At 45.9% G+C, this 27028-nt stretch overlaps 3 protein-coding genes across 5 annotated transcripts in view; 1 reads left to right on the top strand and 2 right to left on the bottom strand.

Annotated features, from left to right (window-relative positions):
* Positions 1 to 960: 960 nt before the first annotated feature.
* LOC113992693 (tapasin-like) lies at positions 961 to 3491 on the bottom strand. The gene is given in 6 exon segments (XM_039388891.1): positions 961 to 1047; positions 1793 to 2068; positions 2203 to 2291; positions 2294 to 2554; positions 2557 to 2638; positions 3483 to 3491. Coding segments are annotated over 6 exon segments (804 nt in total).
* A 6044-nt stretch (positions 3492 to 9535) lies between these two features.
* Positions 9536 to 25553, bottom strand: FBXO40 (F-box protein 40). 2 transcript variants are annotated; one of them, XM_039388906.1, is made up of 4 exons: positions 24357 to 25553; positions 21480 to 23628; positions 11952 to 13850; positions 9536 to 9804 (listed from the first exon to the last, which is right to left on the bottom strand). In XM_039388906.1, exons 2-4 carry the CDS (start codon positions 21669 to 21671, stop codon positions 9607 to 9609), a joined length of 2289 nt encoding a protein of 762 aa, XP_039244840.1. In that variant the 5' UTR covers positions 21672 to 23628; positions 24357 to 25553; the 3' UTR covers positions 9536 to 9606. The 2 variants fall into 2 exon arrangements, with proteins under 2 accessions (XP_039244840.1, XP_027586190.1); XM_027730389.2 differs by having other exon boundaries at positions 21480 to 25553.
* Positions 25554 to 25696: 143 nt separating this feature from the next.
* The window catches only part of KPNA1 (karyopherin subunit alpha 1), a 55271-nt gene continuing 53939 nt past the window's right edge, over positions 25697 to 27028 (top strand). The window contains exon 1 of one of the 2 annotated variants that reach the window (XM_027730275.2): positions 25697 to 25797. The gene's annotated coding sequence lies outside the window, so the exon portion shown is untranslated. Of the gene's footprint in view, positions 25798 to 26313; positions 26335 to 27028 lie in introns of those variants that run through there. The other variant, XM_039388897.1, reaches the window with a different exon arrangement.

The raw sequence follows: 27028 nt of genomic DNA, 5'->3' as shown, positions 1-27028 counted from the left end.
GTTAGGCAGGAAAGGTACATTTAATCATGTCTGTCTTTTTCACAACTACAGAACCACAGATCTTCTCCATTTTGTAAACTTCTAGCAGTGAAATATCTATTAAAATTTTTATTGTAGCTTTCTCCTGGACAGTCATATTTCTCTGATTGCTTGATTTGCCCATAACTTCCCCTACCTGAGGATTTTCCATTTTGAAATACCAATTTTGCCTACTTATATGCCCAACTTCACACATAAAATGCTTATACACATAAATATATTACTTAAACACCTGCCTTGTAGGTATTAACCAAATGTACTTATATATAGCTACAGATACGCACCCACATACATGTTGTATATCTACTTCCAACATGTACACATACATACATGTACCAGTATACACACATGCATATATGCAGTCATACAAACACTCACCTATATACAATTTAATTTTCTCTGAAACCAGAGAAGAGGCATTTCTAAAAATGTCAGAGCTGAGGCTGTTCATGTTGCCCTCCCTGGATGAAGTTGTGTTTCCCTGTGAGTCCACCCCGAATGGTCACTCAGAATCGTCCACCAGGGGCAGCTCTACCCCTCCCATACCAACCAAGGGCTCAATTAATATTTGGACAGGGCTGGCTTTCCTGAGAAGGATGTGTCGAGGGACAGGAGACAAAGGACTGCAGGTGAGTGACACAAAGGTTTCCTTTGTTTTGAAGCCCTTAGAATTTGCTAAGATTTTGGTTTAGCTGAAAAGGAGAAAGAAAAAAAAACAACAAAGTAAGATGCAGGAAGACCAAAACAATGCAAAACATCACCTTGTGTTGCCTATCACCAGAAATGAGTCTCCAGCTCATACACTCCCTCCCTCTCCCTGCAGGATCCTAGGATATCCTGCCCTCCATCTCTCCTAAGTGGAGGTGCAGAGGAGAGGAAGATGCTCCTTTCTGCATCTCATCCACGAGGGATGTGGCTCACTCAGCGTTTTAAACTTTCACCTGTTCTTTTCCTGAGCACACTGAAGAGGACAATGATGAAGGTGATGGTAGCAATTAACCCCCCCACCTATACTTGCAATCTCCTTTGCTCTGCAGAGGAAGAGGAGGTCCAGTGATGTTGGGTTGGCTGGAGCAGCTGAACAAACAGCGACTTGTCACAGTTAAACATCCCTAACAACTGCGTGCATGCTCTTGTCAGGTACACAGATGTGACGTGACACAAGTGAGCCAAAGCCACACAGACCCAGGGCCAGTTATACTGGCTGGACTGATGTGTCATAACTTGTTAAACTGCAAGTATGGCTTGCTTTTCCCTGCTGTGTCAGGAGGAGGCACAGGAGCAACCTCCCATCAGCAAGGAGAGTGAGAACCCCAACAGCTCCAATGGGGGAAGCATTTTCGGCTATAGTTCTCTGGTAGCATCAGGCCTGAACTGAATATTGAGTCCAGCTGAGTGCCTAACTCCTTGGGCATGGCTGTTTTCTTGTGCCTCTCCAGTGGGGTCCAGCCCATTTGCTATAGACTTCTGTTACTCCACTTTCAGTCATAAAATCTCTTTTCCCCTGAAGGAAATGAGATATTTGCTCCCTCAAAACTTCAGGGAGTGAAATAAAAGCTGAAGAGGTGAAAGGGAAAGGGGAAGAGGAGGACAGAGAGAATGGGTATGAGAGGACACCGGAAAGAAAGCGTGGGGAACCAGGGAGATGTGGTGTGATTCAGAGGTTTTGATCCCTGTGGTGTGTAGATGAGATGTGAAGAGGTCTAGGCAGGATGAAGAACTTGCCCCTTTTCCCCTGACACCTACCTGGTGCCTTAAGATGAGCACTCACAGAGATGGGCTCTGCCAGGGCCAAGTGTGAAACAAGGCAGCTGTAGGTGGCTGGTGTCTGTACTGGGGCTGAGCTGATGCTAAGGTAGGAGGTGACGCCGTAGGTGCCATCTCAGCTTTGCCAGTGGCTGGCGAAACATGCATTTGAGAGAGGAATTTTTGCATTGTTGCAGGTCAGAATAGTCATTACATATCTCTCAAATGACAGCACTGCTGGAATGACATGAACGCTTGGAGGCTCTGGAGGAGATAAGCAGATCTATTGATAGCCGAATACAAAAGTCTGTCCACAAGGAAAAGAAGGTGAGCTGCCTCTGACAGTTGAACGTTGGGAGCGATGGGATAGGGTGCAGGGCAAAATTTCAGTGCCTGGGGACATGGGACTCCTGTTGCCCCCAGGCACTTCCATTCCTCCCTGGCCATATGCAGCTGGATGATGTGCTGGGCCTGGTGCAGCAGGGTGGACACCAAACTGCTGTACATCCCTCATCTCCCATGCTCACTTCTTGTAGTCTAAGTGATACCCCAACCACATGGATTTTTGGCCACCTGATAGCCAGCAATGTTCCCTCCTTACTCATAGGAATGCTCTTCTTGTCCCAACTGCCACAGTGGGGTCCTCTAAGCAGCAGGGTGATGCTGATCCCACTGGAGAGCCACAGAGTGTCCGTGAACCAGGAGGTACAGCAGGGTGCCTCACTAGCTCGCTGGAAGCCGAGTGTGGGGATCTCAGAGTTCACCTCCCCCCATCACAGTCCACGTGCATCAGGGACTCTGTATGTGGGGTGGATACTGGCAATGGATCCTCCTCACCCCGCACTACTCTCCTCTGGAAGCAACATTCACCTTTGGGAAGGGGTTGTGGGTGCAGGAGAAGCCCTGGCCTGGCTGGCGGGGCTGGCAGCAGTTTCACTTTCACTCTGGCAAAGCTGAAGGGAAAAAAAACCCCAACACTTAAACCTGTTCACTCTTTCTGTACCAAGCAGGGGATCCTGGAGGCATAAGGGAAGTGGGGCACAACCAGCTGGGGTCGAGGAGTGCCCCTCCCCAACCTGTGACTGGGAAGTTTTTGCTGGGTTCTTCTTTAAGTCAATATTTTATCAGCCTTTCCCATCACACTTCTGCATGTGAGGTCATCTCCTCTGGCCCCACTGAGCAGCCTCTGGAATCAGTCACCTTTCTGCCTACTTGCTTTTTAGAATACTTTGTGAAAGACTTGGAAGTTGAAGCTGGTTTCTTTCTTTCCCCCCACAGCTCCCCCACCCCCAAAAACCTTCTTCAGCTGGAAAGAACTCTGCAGTGGAATGAGCCAGCTCCCCTTCAGCTCAGCAGGTGTGTAGTGCTGCCACCAGTTGCCAATTCAGCCCCGGCTTTGCAGGAAAAAACATCATGGGGAAAAAGCCTAGCTGCAAGAAAGGGAATGGATGAGCTCTGATGGTATTTTAGCTACTGCCTTTTCCCTGTCTTTCAAACACATGGAGAGAAGATGGCTGCTTCTCTGCTGATCTGTTTCCTCTCCTCACAGTAACACAACTCACCCTTGCTGTGGCTAGCTAAAATTGTGCATACACACCCGCAGGAAACCACGATAACGCCCAGCCACAGCTCTCCCAGTACAACCTCCTGACATCCAGCTTGTGCTGGCCAGACATGGGTTTTTGATACAGACTTACCCTTTGCATCCCAGTCCTATTCTCACCACGTCAGTCCTTCTTGGAAAAGCCTCACAAGGAATATTAATTCTTCCTGCAGAAGTTATGCTCAGGAGTCCTGAGCTGTCAGATGTGGCCAGCTGCTCTGACTAGCTCTCCGGCTGCCACTCCAGGGTAAGATCACACACCTAAGAGCACACCCTGTGAGCCCTTGCCTTCCCCTTCAGTCTGAGTCTGATGATCTCTGTTCCCCTGGACCTTCATGTGGCATTATCCATGCTCTCAGAAGGTACCCACATACTCAACTCAGCCAATGAAGCAGAGCTCAAGCATCTGTGCAACTCCTTCACCCCAGGCAAATGCATCAGCTGTGCCTGCAACGGGAAGGCTCCTTTCTCTCATTTGTTTATCTACCTGCTCCAGTAGAGCCCAAACTGCATTTCAGCAGCAGGTTTGCCCATTAGCTGTGTGTGCTGAGGGCTGGGGCAGGTCTGCAGCCCGTGCTGCAGCTGTGAAACGAGTTGTGGTTTGCTGCCTGCAGAGAGGCTCTGACACAGCAGTTGTGATGGACTTTGTTTTGCAGGGCTGTAAGCCACTCTTGGCAGTTCTCTGTAATCAAATCCCGCCACATGCCTACTAAAGCTGGGACTCTCTTGCAGTCTCCAGAGCTGCAATCCATTGTATGCTGGGTCAGTCTGGCTATAAGGAACAGCTCTGGTGAAAAGTTGTGCAGCTTACCAAGCTAGCTAGTAACTATAGCTTTACCATATAGGTGTCATGTTCAAGAGAGCCATTCAATGGTGCTATAGCTGCTGGGAGAGGGCTGTGCATCTGTTTTCCTACTCAGGGAGATGAAAACCAGTTAAATGACTATGTGATGACAGATAAGGAGGCATCAATGAGCAGAGGCCTAGACAACAAGGGGAAAGAATATACTCATTGTGATGAGAAAAGCAGCAGCAGCCAATACTGGCAGCCAAAGGACAATCTAGTTCAGCAGGTGAGGCCAGAGTGGCAGATGCCTGTATACTACAGGGAATCTCAGGTGATGCTGTGGAATCAGAGAAGTGATGGTGGGAGCAGGCCTCCAGAGATCTCTGATTCAGCCTCTGGCTCAATCAGGTCACCATGATTTTGTCCAACCAAGTCTGGAAACCCTCCAAGGGTGGAGATATTACCACCTTTCTGAGGACCTGTTCCAGTGCTGCTTTTCTACTCTTCTGGTAAAAAAGTAATTCCTAAAGTTCAACCTGAACCTACCAGACCTTAACTTGTCGCCATTGCCCCTTGTTATATCACCTACTACTACTGACAAAACTTTGGCTCCATTGTCTTTGTAACTACCTTCCAGATACTAGTAGGAAATAATATGCAGCGTAAATTAGCTATCATGCAAGTACAAGGAATATGGTGAATAACAGTCATCACTGGTATTAAAAATTCTGCTGTTCTGGAGTGGTAGAAAGGAAAACAAAAATAGTGCATTAGTCTCACATGAATGATATTACAGCTTGCCTAGATAAAACTCAGAAAGTTAAAAGAGCTTTTCTCTGGTGCAGCTCAGTGTCAGCCATGAACTGCTCAAGTTCATACCTGGATATGTACGGAGAGAGCTAATATTAAAGGAGATAAACCCCAGTAAGAACTGTGCTGCCATGGAGAAACTAACTTCAGAGTTATGAACATTATGATAATCTCTCATGATCATAATGGGCCTCAGGCCTATGATTCTGAACATGACATGACAAATTCCTTCACAAAAGCATCACTGAACCTACAAAAGATTTGTTAGTTGTAAATAGCAATTAAGTCATAGAGCAGGTGGTCATCAAAAATAAATTTGGAGTGTGTGATCATAATTTCCTTACGTATAAATTCAGTGGGAAGCTAAATAAGAATAGGCCTGCACTGCATATGCATGTTTTGTTTCAAAAGAAATTAAACCCCAAGGAATTAAGACTCTATAGCATGGACTGCAGCAGTAAGGAAACTGTATGTGAAAGATGCCCAGAATTTTTGAGAGGAATGCACAATGTTTCTGGAATGTGCACCCTAAGTAAAGAAGCAAAAAACCCTCTGTAGCTACGTTGATGAACAGCCACAAAAGTGAAGGGAAAGGAGAAAACTTTTCTTCAAATGTTTGTAGATATAATGTAACATCAATCTGGAATATGGATTTTTAAAAGAAAAGAAAGTTTTTCATCTAAGTAACTATACCAGGAAGGAGAAAGTGACTGCAAAGAAGATGGGGTCAAAACTAAATAATTATTTTGTCAAAATTAAATAAATATAGTCTTCAACCAGGAAAATGATAGCAAAGAGTGGATCAGAGGAAAGGACAGTAATGAATATGAGGGTACAGGAACTACCATATATGATTTAAAGGCAAAGCATACATTAATGTGATGAAACTAAGAAAACAAGCTAAGACTTGAATTTTAATGGATTTTTTTTTAAACCATAATAAATTTATTCTTAAGAAAGCAACAAGGAGTTACAGAGTTTTGCAAAATAATAGGCACTGCTTAAACTTCGCCTCATCTGTGCTCAGTTTTGGGTGTTGGAAGCCTGGTAAAAAAATTCTTCCTTCAAACCAGACTTAGGATGCATGTCAGTAGGTGACCTGCCCTTTCACCCCTTAAAAATTATCATCTGCCCCATGTTACTGTATAGCACTGACTGGGAATTTCCAGACCTTTTCTCAAGGAGAAGTGCTTATCCAGGAAATCTCTTGTTTTGGCAGCATACAGCAATATCAGCACTGATAACTCTGTGATTTTAGTGAGGCCTCTCAGCTCATGTTTCAGTGATCTGCTGGCTGAATACTCTAACCTAGAACAGAGGCTGTGCCACAGAGTGAGGTCCACTGTATAAATTACAATTCAAAACACAATCTGCATTTCACTGAGTTCACGAGGCTCATCCAAATATCTTGTCAGTAGAAACCAAACAAAATAAAATAAAATATAAAATCTCCATTCCCCTTATGTCTCTGCTCTCCTAAACATCACTCTTATCCTCCGAGTGTGTGTTGAATTGCACTGTTTCCTCCTAAATCATTTGCAGCTCCATCACCTCTTCCATATCCCACTTCCCTTCATTCCTGTGCCCTTTTACCTGTCTCTGCTTGCCTCTTCTCATAACACCTACAATCAGGCAGGTCTCCTCTATCCAAACCCATTACCTTTTCTGTTTCCTGTCTTCTGTTGTCATGACTGGTTTTGCTCTACTCTGACATTTCTGATTTCCATGGCACCATAATTTCACTTCCCATTTTTCCAGTGAGAGAAAATGCTGCAAAACATGTCAGCCTGGAGTGTGTAGAGTATTGCTCTTGCCCTTCACAAGACTTGTGAGCAGCACAAGCAAGATCAAAGTCATGAAGATCCAGAATGTGGGGTCTGGACCAAAAGCAGCTTATATGCTTTGCTGGACTTGGATCCCGTTTTCCAGTTCAGATCCCTCCACAGCAATAGACCTATTTCGAAAAACACTAAATGCTCTGTTTCTCTTAATCAAATTCCTCAAGCTGAAATTCAGGAAGAGTTTTATCAGCCAAATTACAAACTTAAAATAGGAGCTAAGGACTTGCTGAACCCAAAATGAAGCATCTTACCTTTTAAATAAGCCAGCATTGTTCTTACCAAGGTAAACAGGACAGGCAAATTAATTTCCTTGCAGCTCCTAAAGCTTCTGCTGACTCTGCCAATGGATAGGACCATCAACACTGATCTAGCTTTGCATGCACCCTCAGATTAATAAAACTGCATCCAACACCAGCCCACAGCTCTCTGCTAGTGGTAAATGCGAGATGAAGTGAGAAGCTGACATTGGCCAGGTGGGTACACAGCAGTATAAGGGTGATCTCCACTTCTTTGTACAGCTTTGCCTATTCCAGGGTCAGGTTAACCAGAATAACCTGAAGATGATTGTGGATTTTCAGCTTTCACTTGATGTGCTAAAGGTTAGTTAGCCAAATTTATAGTTTACAGAAGTATACCTATATATTCACAGGGAAAAACGTGTTTCTTTCTGTGTGAATTAACATCCTCTGTCACTCCAGTGTATCCTATAGCAGTACCAGAAGGAAAATGATCCAGTCTCCTAGATGTTCCATGTACACCCTGGCTGACCCCAAGAGACAGAGGTTGTGACATTCCTATCTCTGAACTCCTCCCTGAACCATCATATTTGCAAAGGTTGTGCCCTCCTTGTAGTCTGACTTGGGCACCTCCTGCATAGGGAAGAAGCAGAATCAGTGGCAATAAAGTTGGAACTGAAGTCATGCCATCTCCAGGAGCAGGGAGGTACAAGAACAAAACCCTCTGGAATTGACAGAAGAAGGTCAGGAGTGGAATAGAAGCGGTGCTTATGACACTGACAGTAAAGGTAAAAAGAGCCCAATTCATACCTAACATAAACCACAATATCAGGGCAGCCAGGGGCAGCCACACCAGTTCACAGCATCCAAGTGGCTGATCATGTGAAAGATTGCTCATAGACTGAAATTTTTCATGGTCTCTTGTACAACCTCGAACACTGACTTACTCTGAGATCCTATTATTTTTTCTTCTTCTTCCCAAATTATCCATAATCTTAATCTTGACTTCATTTTCAAGTACGTGGCACAAATACTGACACTCATGTGTAAAGCTTTATGAGACTTTCCAGAAGGGATCTCAAGGGACAGAAAACAGGGTAACATTAAAAAAAAAAAAAGGAACTGCTGCTACTTCTGCTCCTGAGACCAATCCACTGTCCCCACAACTCAGACAATATGCCCCTGAGTGCGTGTGTCTGGAGAAGAAAAACATCCTCGAATGGTTAAAAATCTCACAGGGACCACTTAAGCTGTAAGTGTATACAAGGACTAGCTGCACTCAGCATGGTTTCAGTCACCACGCAATTCGTGCCTTTGATTACCAAGCACTCAGCTCAGGTTCATCAGCAACCTCTGTGGGTAAGAGAGGGCTCCTTCTTGCATAGCCGACTCATCCCAGATGCACCAAGACCAGGGATGGCAAGCGTGGCGTGTGCCCATCCACCTGAGCCAGTTTTCACTTGGCCAGCCCAGGTGAGGAGAGCAGTGGTCCAAGCCAGCAGATATCCCAGCTCCCAGCGAGGTTCTTCTGCCTGAGACAGTAAGATGAAAGTCAGATCTCATGTCCTGAACTTGCACTTCTGGCTACAAACCAGAAGAAAGGGGTGTGAGTCAGCGCCGCTGTGGCTGTGCAGCTGTTGTTAAGCTGTTGAAAAAGTTCATGGCCATTTCAGAGGAATCCCACCTACCACCACACCTATGGCATTTCTCTCTAGTGCCACTGAAATCAGTTTAAATAGTGTAATGAGACAGACACTGCTGGTAACATGCCTGCTTTCTCTCATCTGTTGCCTCAACAAACCCATTCTGTTTTTAAGTTAGTGTATTTATTAAAAAATAAACCAAATCTTAACCACTCTTCTGCTCTGTAAAGCAAGCATTATCTGTACTGTTACTGAATGGGTTGCTGAATGTCTCTTCTTTTACGGAAAAGAATAGTATTTCTTTGACATATGGTTTACAATTGCTTACAATTGGAATTTGCAACTTACAACTGCAAAATAGCAAATTCCTCAGTTCTCACTGGAGTTCTAAAAAATTCCCTTAATTTTGGCGTGTCCTTTTCTTTTGCCCATGCCTCAGAACAGGTTACAAGTCCCTAGGTCTGGCAGGCAGAAGGGCATCTATCTGTGCTCCTAGAGCACGGCTTTACAGATGGAAACAAGGTGTTCCAGACCTAGTCAAGCCAAGTACATTAACCGCTCTTGCTTCTCTCAGGCACATGGTACAAGAGCAGCAGCCTACCTTCGAGGTTACAAAGATGCTGTTTTCAAACAAGATCCCTATTGCTTTCTTCAAGATGCTGTATTAAGCAAGGAACAGAAACATAAACAGAAAGCATGTGATGTTAGTGAGCAGTGGATGACATTTCAACAATTAAATTAACGCAGGAAAAAAAAAAGCAGGATATTTCAAACACAGCTAGGGAGACGAAAAGTTTTGTACATCCAAAGGAAAGTTGGAAGCAACAGTCTTTACACTTGAATTCCCAAATCTTTATCTGAAGATGCCTGAAGGGAGCATGGCAGAGGGCAAGCAGGTTGTTCAGACTCTGTGCTTGAAAGTAGAAACCAAAGTCTTTCGAGTCTGTTCTCGAGATTCAGACATGCCCGTCAGCAGCACGGGGTCCGTCCTGTGCTCCACTTGGTAGAAGGGACAATTCTTCAAGTGTTCTGACATGCACATGACATCACTGCGCTGCCATTTGTGAACTCTGGAGAAGAGGCTGCTGAACTGCCAGATCTAATATGGGAAAGGGAAAGAAATTGGGGAGAGAAAATGGGGATGGTGGTAAAAACAGAAGCAGATTTTAATTATCTATACATGCTCACAGTGGGTGTGCATTACTCATACTGGACAGGCTAGTGAACATCTGATTGTGCAGGCCTGGCATAAACAAACATGGGGTCTGTATTGTTATGTACCTCATAGTTGCTGGTTTTTTCTGCTTTAGTCATCACCTGCCATTTTTAATGGGGAAGTCACTGACATCATGATTTTCATGGTGTCAATCCAGTGCAGAGCAGGAGGAAATCGAGGACACCTGACCACTGCACCTCTACAGAAAACTCCATCACATGTGTGGTGTGATCCAAGATGTTTATAAAGCAAAGTGACCGCAGCATGCTTATGTGATATGTGTCTCAAAGAAACCTGACAATATAAAGACCTTCCAAAGCACCTATTGGCAACTACAAAGCAATTACCATTACAACACTGTTATTATTCACCCCACTCCAGAAAACTCTGGGAAATATAAGGTTAAAGTTATTACTAGAGGACATACAAACTTGTAGAAAATAGAAATGTGCAGTTCAACTTGTTTGAACTTGTTTGCAGTGATACCATGCACCACTTAGTGATATACTAGCATGTAGTGATACGACCATGATTAAGCGACTTTAATATTTGCTGTATACCATTAAATCAAATTAATTTTTAAAGATTTCTTCTCCATAAAAATGTTTCTTCCTCAGGAAGAAGGATAATATGTGGACGTGCCATGCTGAAGATTGCCTGACCCTGCCCTAGTTCTAAGTAATAATAGCTATGATACACAGTAGTCAAGAAATTTGGAATTACAAACAATGTTTTTAAGCAGAGTCTGTGCATTGGAAACAAGATTACTGTGTGGTCAGTACAGACAGCTAACATGAAAAGGGTTAGAGAGTCCTTAAATTCAATGCTGCTGGTTTGAAATTGTACTACAATAACTGAAGTTACTTGCTCTATGATTGGGTGGCTAGAATGTCTTCCTTTTACTGAAGGAAGCCACATCCTCCAGTAAATTATTTCAGTGGCTAATTCCTGGTTTGGATTGGGCTAATTCAACTTGCAGCCACCAACACTTCGTTACACAGATTTTTGAACTCACCATGCTTCATGTTTTCTCTTAAAAGAGAGTACTTTATCTTAATAAGAAGTCATGAACTGCTACGCTTCCATTTGATAAGAATCAAGAATTAGAGATCTACAGGGCTCTGCTTGAAAGCCAGGTCCTTAGATAATTTCTGGGAGTCTCTCCGGGATCTCTAAATTCTTATTCCTAGATCTCTGTCTTGTCTGCTTGGTCAGGCTGAAGTGCGTCATGCTACTCTTTCAGTTTTATGTGATGGTGGACTTGGCAGTGTTAGGTTAATGGCTGGACTCAATGATCTCAGAGGTCTTTTCCAACTTAAATGTTCCTATCACTATACGATTTGATGTTAGAACAGCCGCAAGGCTATCAGCTAGAAAAAAACCCCTGTAATAACTAATGTTCAACTAGGACTTAGACTGAGTTGTGTTTATGAATTTCTTCCTAAACAACCTAAACAGCCAATAAGGGTAGCAATTTTCCACTACAAACAGTGGGAGACCAGCTTTGCAGAAGGTGGTTTCCTACACCTATGCTCCTCCCTCACTCATGGTAATCTATAAACAACTAACCAAACCTTGGGGCTTGATGTGAATGCCTGAGCCCCTTTCTCAGCCATCTCTCCTTGTTCTTTACCTTTTTGGCATTCTAAAGCATTTTGACATACCTAGATTGACTTGTAAAGAATAAAAAAAGTATGAACATGAAGTTCTTCCAAAATCCATGGGTAATGCTTAAATATCAGGAATTCTTAGTTCCCAGTGCCTAAAAATGGTGCACATGCAAATGGGTTACTCAAGACAAGCTTGGGTGGGGACTTTCTGCCAGTCAGAAGATGTCTAGTTACACCTTCCTGCCTTTGCTAGATGTGCTGCACTTTCCAGCCCTGACCCCTGACAACAAACCCTTGTGCAAATTCACAACCTCATGAACCTTCCCCACATCTGCATGCTTATCTGCAGCTTTTCTCGCTATTCTTATGTTTATCTGATGAGAACTCTCGTCTTTTTTTCCCAGTGTCACAGTCACTTGCCTTTTTGCGAGCTCTCCACGAAGTACCACCATGGGAATATCTTTTTTTCTCCCAGACCAGCAGGACCATTCCCCTCTCTTGAAGAAGAGTGGCACAGATGTCCCTCATGAGCACTGACACTTGTGATAGTTGAGATAAACTGAAGCTGTCCAGAAATCCCGCAATGTACTTGAGCACTTCCACTGGGAGGCTGCTCAGCAAGTCCTTACTTCTTCCTCGACGATCCACTGTGAAATTGCACTTTCCTGGTTCAGCAAGAAGGGTGTCCACCTCTGGCTTAATAGCAAATGTCTTGAGAGGCTTGCTGTATATAACCTTGGCCTTAAGTCCATCAGGGCGGAAGTGATTTTGAACAAAAGGACATCCCAGGTAGGCCAGTGGGCAGCGATGCTGGAACCATCCATCCAGACATGACTGGATATCCGCGTGCACATTCTTGAAGTGGGATGGGAACTCATCTCTCCTGAAGAAATGACTGCAAGTGAACGTGAAAGCCGAACTGCTTTTGTTGTGTCTTCTGGTTACGCAATCAGTGTAGAGCTCCATGTGGAGTTCTTGTGGGCTTTTTTCATCCAGAACATCTGCTAGAACAGCATTGGAGGAGAAGGGCTCCAAAGAAAAGCTGTATGTCTGTGTTGCAAAATCCACAAAGAGTCCATCGATACCCCTTGCTTCAGAGATCTCATGGCCTTTCAGCTCTTTTTCCAGAGCACACAGCAGTGTGGCTTCAACTATATTTGTCTTAGGTAGTTCTTCTATGTTTATTCCCAGTTCCGAGGTATCCACTGACTTGTCTGAAGTTGGCATCTTGTGGCCCAGTGCATCTCCTAGTCGTGCTCTTTTGCCACAGTAACTAACTGGCACTTTGAAGGTGTAGACAGTCTTCACCTCCTGGGCTTCCAAGTTCCCATAGACAAAGTCTTTTTCTTTGGGAGTGCAAGCAGCCATCTGGCCAAAGCGGATGAGCATTCCACCATGATGTACCAAATACATGTTGTAATCACCTACACCAACTTCCTTCTTCAGCCTCTCCAGGACCCCGTCTTGCCAGGGAGCCATTCCTTTCAGTTCTCTACCCGGTGTTACTTGTTCAGGCTTTCGGTCCTTTGCCTCCTCTGCATCATCAGGTCCTTCCTTTGCCTTCTCTGTGGAGCTGGCAGCATGAGAGGCTGGTGCTGTCTTCTTGGAAGCCTCCTCTGTCTTTTGTCCTGTGCTGGCTGCTGAGCCCGCAACCTGGCAAGCCAGGAGATCTTTGCTGAAAATGTTCTCCCAGGTTTTGTAACTTCCCAGGTCCATTCCCTCTTTGTCCTTTACCAGATCTTCACGCTCACGTTGGCTGAGCTCCGGCAACTGGTCTTTGCCCTCTTGGGAACCACAGGCGACTCCCCCCACAGCACCTGCTTCACCACCCGTGGCTTCATCCAAAAGCTCTTCCACTTCATCCTTTTTCCTCCACTCTGGAAACAATTCGGCTATTTTCAAAGTCCTGAAAAGTACCTTCTGGTCTCTGAGTGCCAAGGCTGTGTCCAGACACTCTTCATTTAAGGTCTCCTTCATAATATTCTTGTGGAGGGTGGTGTCTGAATCCACGTTTGGCCAGCGATTCCACTCCATCGAGCAGCAGACAACACTGGCTGGACAGACCTGGAGGTGCTTCCCCAGCTTAAAGCGGGCCATGGAAAAAGGGCAGCCATAAGCTGAGTTGAGGCAGGAGACCTGCTCTAAGGGACAGAGCAACTGGTGCTCCTCCTCCTTGCACATGTGGAAGGTGGCCCCGCAGTGAAGGCGGCAGCTGATCACCACGCAGGAGACGGAGATCTCAACTGGTGCGCGGCAGTGCCGGCTGAAACATCTCTCACAGTGTCTGTGCTGCCCAGGGGGAGCTTTCTGGGCCCGGTGCTGTGTGTAGCAAAGACAAGACAAGAGTTATTACCTGAAGGAGCAAAGATGGCCACAGACCCTCCGTGCTCGTCCTTAGTTCCTACACATTAGGTGCTCACATGCACTCCTAGCAGGAATAAGGTTGTGGGCAAATGACTGCCAGCTCTGTACAGTCACATATCAGCTCTGATCCCCACAGTACCGTGTGGCCTGGTAGCAGCACAGATATAGATAAGGTCCTTACTTGTTAGCCCAAGCAGCCAGGGTTTGGGAGCGAGTGGTTTTCTATCCCAGTATTTACACTGGGTCTTTCTAAACCAAGCTGCTGAAATCAAGATTGCCAGAGGCACAGTGAAGGAGCGTTCCACTTCCTCAACATTGAGTAGGAAAAATTACATTCCTTTTTCCTCTCTCCCACAAAAACATGAATGTTGCACAAATGAACCTCCCTTTGCTCTACACCAGCAAGGTTGAAAGTGAGAATTATCTTCAGGATACCAGTTCCCAGTGCGGAAAACAGCCTGGGTAAACGCTAATTTGCCTAGGCTTATTCACTCTGCTTTCCTGGTTTACCTTCATGCCCCTTGATGATGCCTGCATGTTGTGGAACAGAGACTTCAGGGAACTTTCCTTCAAGCACGTTATTTGCTACTTCTACTTTATTCAAAACCTGGAATAAAGTGATGCCTTGGTGTGAGTTCTGGAGTGAAGCTCCAGAGTGTAATGGAGGCTTGTTGCAAGGTTATACTCACTCCAATAAATCCATTTTCTTTTTTTTTTTTTTACAAACTGTCTTTCACCTTTCTTCCCTTTGCTGCCACCAGTGAATGCTGATAGGAGGAAGGAGAAGATGGCAGGTATGGTTTATTCCATGCTCCTCTCCATACCACCCTGTGCAGATAGGGCAAATGGGGAGCGACAAAGGTCTAATCTTGACAGGGCTTTTCCCTTCATATGACGGTGCAGGGGAGGCCAGCCTGCTCATGTCTTTCACATGGTGTCTCTTTGAGAAAGAATCCATTTTTCTCCCTTCGGGATTTGTTTTAGATCATGATCATATAAAAACTGGTCACCACTGCTCTGCTTTCTCTAGTTCACCTTATGTACTTCTGACAAGTCAGTGTCAAACACTGCCTGGTACTTAATAGGTGACCCTAAGCTGATCACATTTTAGATCCATTTTATGAGGGTGTTAGTGACACCACAAGGGCCAGAAAACAGAAAAAGAGGTCCCAGGCAACAAGAATAAATAATACTAGTCTCTGTTTCATAAATTCAGCTGCCACCAGGCAGCTCCATGAATTTAAAATTTGCAACCAACAGACTGGATTAAAAGAACAAGTTGATGTGCCAAACCAAATGTTTCAGAAATTTAAACGAGTTTATTATATAATTAATATATGTTATATATATTATTTACATGTATTAATTAAATGTTGTCTTAAGGAAGACTGAATTTCTGTTCTCACACTTCCATAATAATGTGGCTTCAAGTATAATTTTTTTCTCTCCTCCCCTTAAAAACCTTTTCCTGATGTCCAACAGCAAAAAGCAGAAGTAAAAGAACATGATAAAAGGTTATCACTACCAGATTACTATGTTTGTGTCACAATGAACCACTGGCTTCAGTTTAATTATTGCATTTCTCATTCTTCCCCAGTCAATTAAATCAGTTTAATGTAAAAATAATGCACTTACAAGACCTCCTTCAAAAAGATCTCAGTTCCCCTTGCTCATAATATATCTACTCTTGCAATAATTCCAGATAATAGCTGTTAATCCTTCCTACAAATGGAAGAACAGTCCAACAGTCCAGCACAGTCCAACAGTAAGTGAATGGAGATGGTGGTTATCATGAGGCATGCCTCCTGATGTACAAAATTCAAGAAGATATGAAATGAAAATCTGGGTCAAACCAGAGGTCCATCCAGCCCTGAAGTTTTCTTCAACAATGTCTGTAAGAGATGTTGTTTAGGGGGTCCTTTCCCCTCACACACAGTTGTTGGATTATAGAACTAGAGGCTGCTCAGTCACTGCTTAGAGTACTTCCCTGGATATCTTCAACAGGGTATTAGTAACTTGGCCCAAAGAAGAGCAGCTGCAAGCAGCAAACTCCCGACTTCTAACCTCCTGCTCCTTGCTGTAAGGGCTGCATTCCAGCTTGATTCAGCCCCCCGTGAGTCTTTGTGGAAGCAGAAAAGCTAATTATAAGGAGGAACTGGAGTTCTGTTTTCAAATAGGACAGAGGGTGCTGTTCTTTCTTTGTGAAAATGGGAAAAAGATTTTTGACAAGTCTTCCCACCACATCTTCTATGCAGTAGGAACTACTATAGGCCCAATAGACTCTTGTTTGGCTCTGAGAAAAAACAGATATTTGTAGCAAAATAATTAAGACTTTGGGTTCTTTTCAGCTAAGATTAAAGAGAACACAGTAGTGTTTACCTAGGTGTGAGTGCTTTTGCAACCCCAGGCTTAAGTGACCTAGCCCTTAGGAGAGCTGTGCTGCAGAGGAGATGGGCTCAGGCTCAAGGAGAAGAGATGCTATGTGAAGCTGCTCCTCCTCTTTCATGAAAGTACTGTCTTAACTTGCTGTCTTTCACACTTTCACACCCTGGCAATGGAAGTCACAAAAACACTGGAGAAGGACAGATGTCTGGTAAAGGCAATGCTCCTGGGATCCTGCACTAAAGACCACACACTCGTGTTTGAATTTGACTTGTATTAATTGCTCAACACAACTTTGTTCCATCTTTTGCAATTTCCAGTGCTGATCAATGTCTGCTTACAGCTCCTAGTGAATCAACCCTATTCCCTCTTGGCCCTGCAGGATAAAGGAACACACCCTTGGTGGTCCCTTTACTCAGAGACTTACACTCTGAAGTATAAGGCTCAGGTACCTTCACCTTTGCATGGAAAGAGCTCCAGACAGTGATGCAGAAAACAGTATTTTGTAACTGCCCATTATAACATCCCTGCCCTGTCTTGGGAAGCACTGGCTTCTGCACAGGGGTGACACCAGAGTGTAGGCCAGGGTGGCCTCAGCCACATCCAACCCTTAAATACACGTGGTTCAGGGTGGCATCTGTCCTGATTTAGGCTGTTTGTTACACCTACATTTATGTGGCTCAGAGAAGCAGGAGACACAGATAGATTTATTTCATATTGGCAGCATCCTTGCTGCTCTCATTCTTGTAGCATTTTGCTGCAAATATAATCTCTAAAAATAGTCCCAGTCATGACTTGCATAAGGTCAGAGGAAGGCTGGCTACATTACACCGCAATAAAAACACGAATGTATTGTGTGAACAATACTTTCCACTGCAAAAGTAACTCTTGGGGAGAAATAACTGATAAATAAAACTACATCAAAGGTACAGGCCTTATTGTTCTCCAAAACACAGAAAGGACTGATTGCAAAGTTTCTGGAGAGGAGCCTGCTTTCACATTGCTGTATGCTGAAAGAAACCCCTTCTGAATCACATGTAGAGAAAGAAAATACATGCTTTGTTTATGAAAAGTGACTATATCAGAGCATTCAGATGCAGAGTCAGTCTTCGTCATTATTCAGGTATTTTTTTAACTGAGTTTACCTCATCTCTAACTTGCATATGCTGTTCTTTTCAGACAAAATATGTCTATGTCTCTCTTCTCATAGTTAAATCTGTGAAGCTAGAGGACAGGAGGAAGGGACAGAGAATTTTTTCCTGATATTTATCAGGGTTTGAATGCTGCTTCTATTCTGACATGCCGATAATCAGGAGCTTTGTATTTTAATTGATGATCTAGTTAGCTCTGTGATTTAGTTGATGGTATTAGTGTCAGCACACAAACTACAACTTTCAGAACCCTCATCAGAAAGTTTACAAATTTTTTCCTCAGTAAGTTTGATACATAACATCCAGAGGCAGGTGACACACAGATATGTAAGGTGATGAAACGTTTCTCTAAAGATGTACACTTCTTGTTTCCCTGCAACTTGCAAAATCTTTTAAGATCTGGGTTAGAAAAAATATAGCAAACCAGAAATGCTAGCTTCAATCATGTTCAAGCTACTGTGCAAGAAAGGATGCAAATTACAGTCCACAGTCTGTCCACTTTGGTAAATCTTTATTTTTAGACTGTCAAGACAGCAAATCAAGTAAGGCTTAAAAATATACAGCTGCTATTTTAACTGCAGCTATGTTTGTGTCTGGAGCAGATCTGTTCAGTGACAATAACTTAGTTTATAAACCAATTACGATTTGTTTTCAGGAAATAAACATTTAATTCAGTTGCAGTCAATTAGCCAAAATAATACAAGTGTTTTATTATTTGGTATGTGCTATATGTGACTGATCATTTGACATACTAAGGTCATACATCTTACCTGAGCTTTTTGCACAGAATCAAGGGATACCTCCCATTTTGAAGAAACATGAAAAAGGGCCACTCAGAAACCCCAGATAATGACCCTAATGAGTGCCTCTGAGATGAGATTGTGAACAAACTTAAAACAATCTTGTTAAATTTTACAACAGGATAATGAGCTCTTAAAAAATCTCAGGAAAATTTGCATCCAAATGCTGGAGCCAAGAATGATAAAGTTACATATAATGTTACAACAGAAGGAATGTGAATGCTTTTGTTGAATGTATAGGCAGATAGGTGATGTTCTCTATTTCTTTTAATCCTTGTTACCGAGTATATCATGTTTATCTCATTTTTATCATATTGAAATCTCGAGGTAAATAATTAATTAATAACAGAGTTATTCATTTTCTTACAGGGTTTTTCAGTATATTTAATATCTTAGATCTGAGTGGGTTCACAATCAATAAAGAATTTATCTTTGTAGTACTAGAGGTGCCCTTAAGGTTGAAAGATACTGTTGCTTCTATTTGGCAAATATACAAATAAACAATAGAAATATGAAAATAACTAATATTTTATATAAATTTATATAATATTATATATATATATATATAAAATATTTTATATAAATAACTATACATGCCAATCATGGAGATGTTCAGGTTCTGATGTTTCACTTGCAGCTGATGCATACTGCACAAAAACCCTGGCAGAGCCTGCTGCAGAATTACATTTTCTAGGACACCATCTAGGACACCATCTAGTTTAGGACACCTTAAACTAGACATTTTCCTTTTGTGCACCATTCTTCCTCAGTCACTACTTCTTAACAACCTGGGCAAGAAATCAGACTTGGGTCTCCTTTGCTAAACAGATACTTTTATTTTTTAGAGGATGAAAACACTATGATTTCACAGAATATTCTGAGTTGGAAGGGACTCACAAGGATCATTGAGTCCAACTCTTAAGTCATGGCCTATATGGGGATCAAACCCACAACCTTGGTGTTATCAGCACTATGCTCTAACCAACTGCACTGCCCATTGGAAACCATACTGTACTGCATTTGTACAGGAGCCTAAGTCCTCTTAAGTCCTGTTCTTTGATACAAAATAAAAAGCAAATCCAAGCATGCCACCACCTGGAATCGCAGTGACCTCTAAGTAAGTCAAACCCCACCCCTCAACACCGACAGCAGGGACAGCCTGGGTGACCGCCTTGGCATTAGGCACAGCAGGTCACTGTCCTTCTGGCACACCTGCTCTGCAGTTGCCATTTGGACTGATCTTGCACATACATGTTGCCAGCCAAGATTTAAATGAGTCAGGCAGAGAATATGGTACAGCTCAGGGTAGGTGGAAAGAGAGAATAAAAGGTATAGATGAAATTGTGATCAACAGTGTTAATAACCCTCTAGTGAGCATGAGCAAACCCTAGTTTTGAGGTGACCTTGAAAAAGTTCACATGGATTTTACAGAGGCATTTTGATTCCAGGGCAATCCTGGTGAACCTCAAATCCTCAGTATAAGACGTGAGGAGGGAAAAGGTTTTCCAGGAGACAACTGACCTGTTAGATAAACCCAAAGGTGGAAGAATGAAGCTGTGACAATTATGGAGATACTCCCTCTATTTTTTAGCTGGGGATCATCTGGCTGAGGCTGTGGTGTTTCATGACAATAGCCATTAGTTCAGACTTACTGAACAGGTTGGAATTACTTTTTACTGAAAAAAACACTTTAAAATTTCAAGGATGGAGTAAGTCCACAGTATAGTCCATCAGTTGGGCAAAGTCTTCAACCTATGTTCCTTGCTTTTCTTCCAGAGCACACCCGCTACTCAGGTTCTCACATCAACACATCACCTTCTCTTCAGCTCCCTAAACCTGACATGCAGGACCATGGAGCTCAAGAGAAGCTGTTACACCATCAGGCCTCCTCCCCACCTGGAAAATCTGTGCTGCACACAGGCACCAAAACTTGCTCGTGCAATTTCTGTTTGGTGAAATGCACCAGTGCTGGTACAGGAAAAACAGGGGAGAGTTTGGAGTAGTGAGGCACAGATAACACAGGGCACTGCTGGTGGAAACCTCACCCTGCACTCCCCACTGTGAGACCCGGATCAGCAATATTTCGTGCTCCTCCCTACTTGGTGCAATGTAGCCATAGCTCAGCTAAGACAAACCCACTCAAAAATTTCAGGTGCTGAAGTGGTCCCCTGAGCTGGTGGCATGGTGCAGGGTAGCCCAGAATCAGCATCTTGTGCTGGGCATGTTGGGGAGTCATGTGGGAGACAGACAGGACAGGAGGCTGTGACATGGAGCTGCTCTGCTGCTCCTTGGGCATGGGAGGGGGCCCTGTGCTGTCCTTGGTAGACACATGAGTCAGGCAAACTCTTACTTTGCATCAGTAAATGGGAAGTCAGTTTGGTCTTGGTTTGAGTTCAGCAAGTGCTTTAAAACAGTAAGTTCCAGTCTAGTTGCAGTTTGAGGGAAAAAAAGGAATGGTCCAAACCATGGGTTTTTCTCCTTTGGCTCAGGTTCTATTTTACACTCCAGTAACAATCTCATTAACATACTTTTCTGAAAACTTACTGAGACAATCTAGTGAATGGCTTTAAGCAAAACATAAGGCAGCCCAAGGCAGGTGCTCAGTTTAGAGAATTTCAGAGCTATTGGTTAAGGTCTAAGTCATAAAAAAAACATAAAAGAGATTCATGAATAAAAATTGTTAAGCAGCCACAAGACTAAATGGTACAGTAGTACCTGTAACCCCTGTAATTCTTACTTCACCATTCATTCAGTCTGGATTGCCAACATAAAGTTTGCAGTCTGAGTCTACAAAACTCATTAGATTTTAAGTCTGAGCATTTTTGCCACAAGATTGCTCTTGCGTTTCCCCTGACCCTTACTGTATCTCCCTGTCTTACTTCTCTTCAGAGTTTCCTGAAAATTACAGAGACTGAATTTTTGATTTATCATCTGACCCGCTGCTGAAGCTCCCATGTTACAATCAGCATCTTAGTTTTTAAAACCCTGGATACAGTACTGCAAACTACAGCTAATTCACTGAATATATTATGGAGGGTTTTTTTTTTAGAGTAGTATGTCACAAAAGTGCTCACAGTTACCAGCTGCCTCTGTTTTAGGGTGTCATTTAAGACATCTCATGGTTATTTTACTTCATCTGAATTACTAAGGCTGTTTTGAAAATGTCTTGATTTTCACAGCTCAATAGAGTAACCATTACACTGCATAAGGTCTGTCCAGTAAAAACTCCAACTCTATTTAAAAAACCTTACCTTGATCATAGAGCCCCTGTGTGTGTACCAAACACTTGCTCTCCTGGTTGTGCTCAGCTGGGCTGAAGTGAGGTGGGTGAGGGAGAACTGCAAGCAAAGAAAGAGAAGAGAACAGAAGGACACGGAGCAAGCCCAGGCAGAAACATCAAGTAGTTTTGGGATGTTAAAAATAAAACCTGTGCATGTGACCATGTAGCTCAGCTTACAGAGCAGTCTCTTTCACTGTATTTGTTAACACTGTCAGTTCTGGAGTGGTATTTCACAGACAAGATGAGAGGCAGAAGCAATAATACTCTGTGCCCCCTGTATGAGAGGAGATCAAAACCCTTCCCAGAGCCGTGTATCAGCTCCTTGCTGCTCTCTGATGGTGGTTTTCCCTTCACAACTTAATTCCCCTTGGTGCTCACACCAGTTTGTGGTTTCTGCTGTTGGAATCGTCACCCCAGCTCCCATTTTCACCAGATTCAGCAGGTGGTGCAAACAGCAATGGTGGGTTTCCAATCTGTCCACCAAACAGGGTGGACAGAAAAGAGAGCAGGAACGTCCCAGAGCTGAGCAGTCAGGCAGATCTGCTTGCCCACCTCCTGGGGACCCCCAGGAGACTCCCCAGCTCATCCCTCCACTGCACAGGGAAAAGGTTCCACCAGCCACCAAGGGCAAGCCTCAGGGAACAGCTCCCAGTGTCACCCTTCTTCAGCCAAAGCTGGGGAAGCGAAGGAGCAAAGGAAAGCAGTCGTGTTTTACTGCCAGCATGGACCCACAAAAGCATTTCGTGGTGAGTTTTATGGTGAGCATTTCATACTGATAGTGAGTACAAACAGCTACTGCGTGTCAGTGAGGTTCAGGGGTGCAGATGGGGCAGGCACTGCTTCTCCCTGGTGGGTGCTCACCTCATCTGGCTGCAGACACCTCTTGTGACCCTGCTGCCATACGTGGCCACCTTTCATCACCTCAGAAACACAGAACCACCCCTTTTGGCTGTGGCGGCTCTGAGATCCTAAGTCCTGATGAACTTGTTACTTTGCCTTATCTTTCTCTTTCCCTATCTGTGATTCCCCAGTGACTCTCATAGTTTGAAACAGTCCAGGCAACTGTTTTCATTTTTAGGGCTGAACAAAATGTCAGTGGGTGACAACCAAGGCTTGCTGGTGCCAATCGCAATTTAGTAGTGCTAAATATGGTTAGCAGTCTGGCTCCGTGGCCTTTTTTAGAAAGGGCTGTATTATCGTGATACCATTTTCTGGCATCCCACTGCACTGTGGAAAATGAGAGCCTGTAGTAGTATGCCTAAACCCAAATTTCACCCAATCACAATGTGATTGCTGATCTGTTTCCCCTGTCCACTCCCACCCTCATCCCCCCAGTTCAGGGTCACTCATTAGCCTTCAATGTTGTTGTCATCTTTAGAGGCTGTGTTTAAAAACATGCTGGGGGTATGACTAGCTTTTGTGTGAAGTAAAATTCTTCTCAAAGTTCTGTATTACTGGTTTAGGAGTAAACGCCCTCCATTTGAATTAACCCAGATTACTAAAATACTCAGGACTTCAGAAGTTGTTGTCAGAAATGAAGCTACCTTCTGTCTTAATTTTACCAGCACCTGATGTCAGCCTGGTTTTAGATCTCTGTGTTTTCAGACAGTCTGAACTGGTGCTTTTTGCTCTTCCATGCATTGCTCAGTGATCACACAGACCCAGACAGTCTGGACCTGTCTCACTCTGCTTGGTACGCTGCCTCACAGCCACGTGCTAACACAAGCCCACAAGTTTTGCAAATCCTTCCCTGCAGGTGATGACTTTAATCAAAAAGGCACCATGTGTGGTGGTCTTTTAGGGCAGGGTATCACAAGACACGCAGAATGAACATAGTTCTCTGTGCCTGAAAATGTGTCCTTGGTAGAGAGAAGGGAGCAGAAGAGCAGAGAGACAGGAAACAGGAATTCATCCTTGTACCTGCAGCACACCATTGCATTAGCTTAGCTACACCTGAAAGCAGACTTTTATCAAAACAAGGAGACTTTGAAGATCTCTGCTGCCACCCTTACCTGTGCTAATTTGATTCAAGGTATCTCAGGAATGCCAACCAATACTGTAACCAGACCTCCTGCTGCAGTACAGATATGCTTAGGTAGGATGCAAGAAACATGAAATCTCTGAAAGAAAAGTGTAACTGTTATTTATTTTTTTGTGCAAATGTTTTGGGAGAAAACTGTTGCCTGTCTGCTTTAATCTATTTTATCTCAATTCTATGTGTAGAAATGCCATTCTTCTATGTGAAGCCCTATGAAATATACCTATGTACATGATATGGATATGTATGATATATACAAATATACACATCTACTGATATAGGAAAATTGGGTGATATCTGGTAGCCTGAGAGAGGTGAGGCCTCTGCAGCTCCATGCCCCCATGCAATAGCCTGGTTGAGCTTGTATTTCCCAGTAGGCACATGCACAAATCCACATATACACCTCTCAAACATGGACACAGATTACACATCGAGCCACACAGAGCACTCACACACAGTGCCAGCGGCCTCATCCCCCCTCCCCCCAGTTTGGCTGAGCAGGATGGAGGTGTGCTAGTGAGCACCCATGTTTATTTATATATGTATACACACGCACATGGGCGGAGTCTCTCCCTCCAGCAGCTTGGCTCAGGTTATCTGCCCAGTAGTTGCCCCTTGATCCCTGGTACCCTTGGTCTCCCAGTAGTAAACTCCCTGTGGTGGTTTTGCCCCCAGGGATCCCCAGGCCTCTCAGTCTTTTTGGCAGCTGGATGGGCCTTCTCTGGTCGCTCTGGGAGCTGTCTCCTCCTTCACAGCCTTTTCCTGGCTCCCAGGCCCCCTTGCTGGATAGTTGTGGCTGTTCACACTCACCTGCATGCCCATGCCCAGTGCTGCTCCGGGGGCACAAGTCCAAGCTGCTGGCACCTGGATCCCTCCACACCATTACCATGTGGTAATGAAAGGCCCTCACCCAGGGCAAATTGTGAAAGAAGTTTAGTGAGAAGATGGGACAGGCTGCACTGATAAGGTGCAGGGCGTGGCCAAACCATCACAAACCATTTACACACTATTGGTCCTTTTTATTCCCATGTCCCATGCTTGTTTCTCCACAAGTCACCTAAATCCCTTCTGTTTCTGCCCTGAATACCCCTTAATGCATCCCGTGCAATGCCAAAATGCTCTTCCCCTGTATCCCATTGTATGCCCCACACCCCTGAAGACAGTGACACCCCCAGTCCTAAAGGTGCTCTGGGTTTGAGGCTCCCCTGGCAGGGGGCTGGACAAGGTGTCCCTTCTTCTGAGTCCTTAACTGGGGTTTCCAGCTGCCCACCCTCGAGATGGGCCTTTGGTGGGCTGATGGCTCCTGGGATGGGCCCGGCAGGGCGCTTCTTGGGCTCCTCCTCCTGCCATCCTGTCCTCCTCTGTGGGTGTGCGGGCCGGCTTGTGCCACACAATCCAATGTATGCGGCTATCGCATCGTACTCCGTGGCTGACTGGCAACTTATCATGGCTTTCCGTGCCGTCTCTGCGGTCAGCGACGGCCGCTGTGTCTGTCCCTGTCACTGCCCCCGTGCCTGTCGCTGCCGCGGGACCGCCCGTGGCACCGCGAAATGGCTCCGCTGTTCGCCGCACCCGCAGTGACGCGCTCTGCGGTGACCCCGAGGCCACGGCTATGGAACCTGCATTAACTACGGCGGAAATATCAGCCCGCTGCGTTATCCCGAGCTGTAACAGCCCCCGGGGCATCCCTGTCACTTTCACTTCCTCCCGGTCCGAAGCTCCCTGCCGGCGGCGCTGGCGGGCGGCGGGTTACGGCCTAACACTTCCCTGCCTTTAGCGGCTGCTGCACCACTGCGGCCACCGCCATCCCCTTCGTGCTCGGACTCGCGACCCGCCCTCCCGTCGGCCGCCACCGCCGCCCCTCAGGCGTGGAGGGAGGGAGGCGGCTTCTCCTCCCCGTCCCCAGACCCTCCCGGGCGCGGCGCCGTCGCCCGCTGAACTACAACCCCCAGCATGGCCCACGGAGGGACCGGTACCCCTGGCCAGCGCGGGGGGCGCGCGCTGCATGCCGGGAATCGTAGTCTTCCCCCGGGGACCGCACCGCCCCTCATGAGGGCGCCGCCGGTCGGCCGGTCTCGCCGGAAGGGCTCCCTCTCCCAGAGGGCGCCGCGGCGCCCCGCGCGCGTGCGCAGTGCGGCGGCCAGCCAGCGCCGGGCAGGCAGGGAGGGAAGGAGGGTGGCGGGGAGGGAGCGGCGCTCGCGCGCCTCGGGCCCGAGAGGAGACAGCGCGGGGCCGGCGGGGCCGGCGGCAGGTATGGGGGGCGGTGGGGGCCCGTCACCGCGGGGTCGGCGGGGCGGGAGTGGCGGCGGCCGGGCGGCGCGCGGGGCCGGGTCCGCGGGGAGGAGGGAGCGGGTGTGGATGGGCTGAGGGGCGGCCCGGGCCGTGGCGGGGCGGGGGTGGGGGAGAGGCCCGTACCGGGGGTGCCGCGCGCCGCGGGAGCCCCCCCCCGCCCCCGGCACGCGCGCGCGCAACAGGCGCGCGGGGGCCGCGCGCGGGGCGGGGCCGCCGCCGGCGCGGCGGGAACGGCGCGCGCGTGGGCCGGGATCGGGATCGGGACCAGGACTGCGCGGGGGGTGCGGGGAGAGACGGGACCCTCCTGCCCAGGGAGAACCCCCGCGCGGCCGGACGGGCTCCCTGGGCTTCTACTGGTGGCGTGGCCGCGCGCCGGCTTTGGAAGTCTCCGGGATTGGCTGCGGGACTCGGACTGCTGCGGGACGGGGTGTGAGGAGAGGCAGAGCCTCAGCTGGACGAGAGGACATAGCCTTAAGCTGCGCCAGGGGATGTTCGGGTGGGACATTTGGGGGAATTTCTTCACTGGAAGGGTGGTTAAGCATTGGAATGGACTGCCCAGGAAGGTGGTGGAGTCGAGGTGTTTAAGGAAAGACTGCAAGTGCTACTCAGTGTCGTGGTCTAGTTGACAGGGTGGTGTTCGGTCATAGGTTGGACTCGGTGATCTGAGAGGTCTTTTCCAACCTGGTTGATTTTGTGGTTCTGTGGAAGGGAAGGGAAACTTTCTCCTGGATCTTCCAAGCTTTCCCTTCCCCCCTCCCCCCGCCAGTGATGTTAGGTGATCTTACTAAAGCTCTGCCTTCTCCCTGCAAACATCACTTCGTATCCTCACATTATCCCACCCACAGCGTTATCTCTTTGACTCTCTGCATACGACGAAGGGTTTGCGCTCGGTGGCCGTTTCCAGTTGTCCTATTCTCGAGACTGTATCCGGCAGAAACTCGTCCCATTCATAGTCCCCAAGTCTGTGTTGCCCGTACCGCGGCACATGGAACGATGATTTTAAGCTTTGCCTCTTGAGGGCGTTTCATGAAAACTGAAACTCCGAGCTGAAAAGATACGTCATGAGCTGTGAAAATACTGGGCTGCTGTTTCTGCAGAATTCCCAAATGGTGCTGAATGGTTGTGTTTAATGGTCCCTTTATCCTTTATTCAAGCTGCTGTTCTTCTGGATTTTTTTGTTTGCTGGCATA

Source organism: Pipra filicauda, unplaced genomic scaffold (assembly GCF_003945595.2).
Source record: "Pipra filicauda isolate LSUMZ 115617 unplaced genomic scaffold, ASM394559v2 scaffold69_size3009148_pilon, whole genome shotgun sequence".
Classification (NCBI taxonomy): Eukaryota; Metazoa; Chordata; class Aves; order Passeriformes; family Pipridae; genus Pipra; species Pipra filicauda.
The sequence above is the reverse complement of the archived record's forward strand: the minus strand, read 5'-3'. Positions and strand labels throughout refer to the sequence as shown.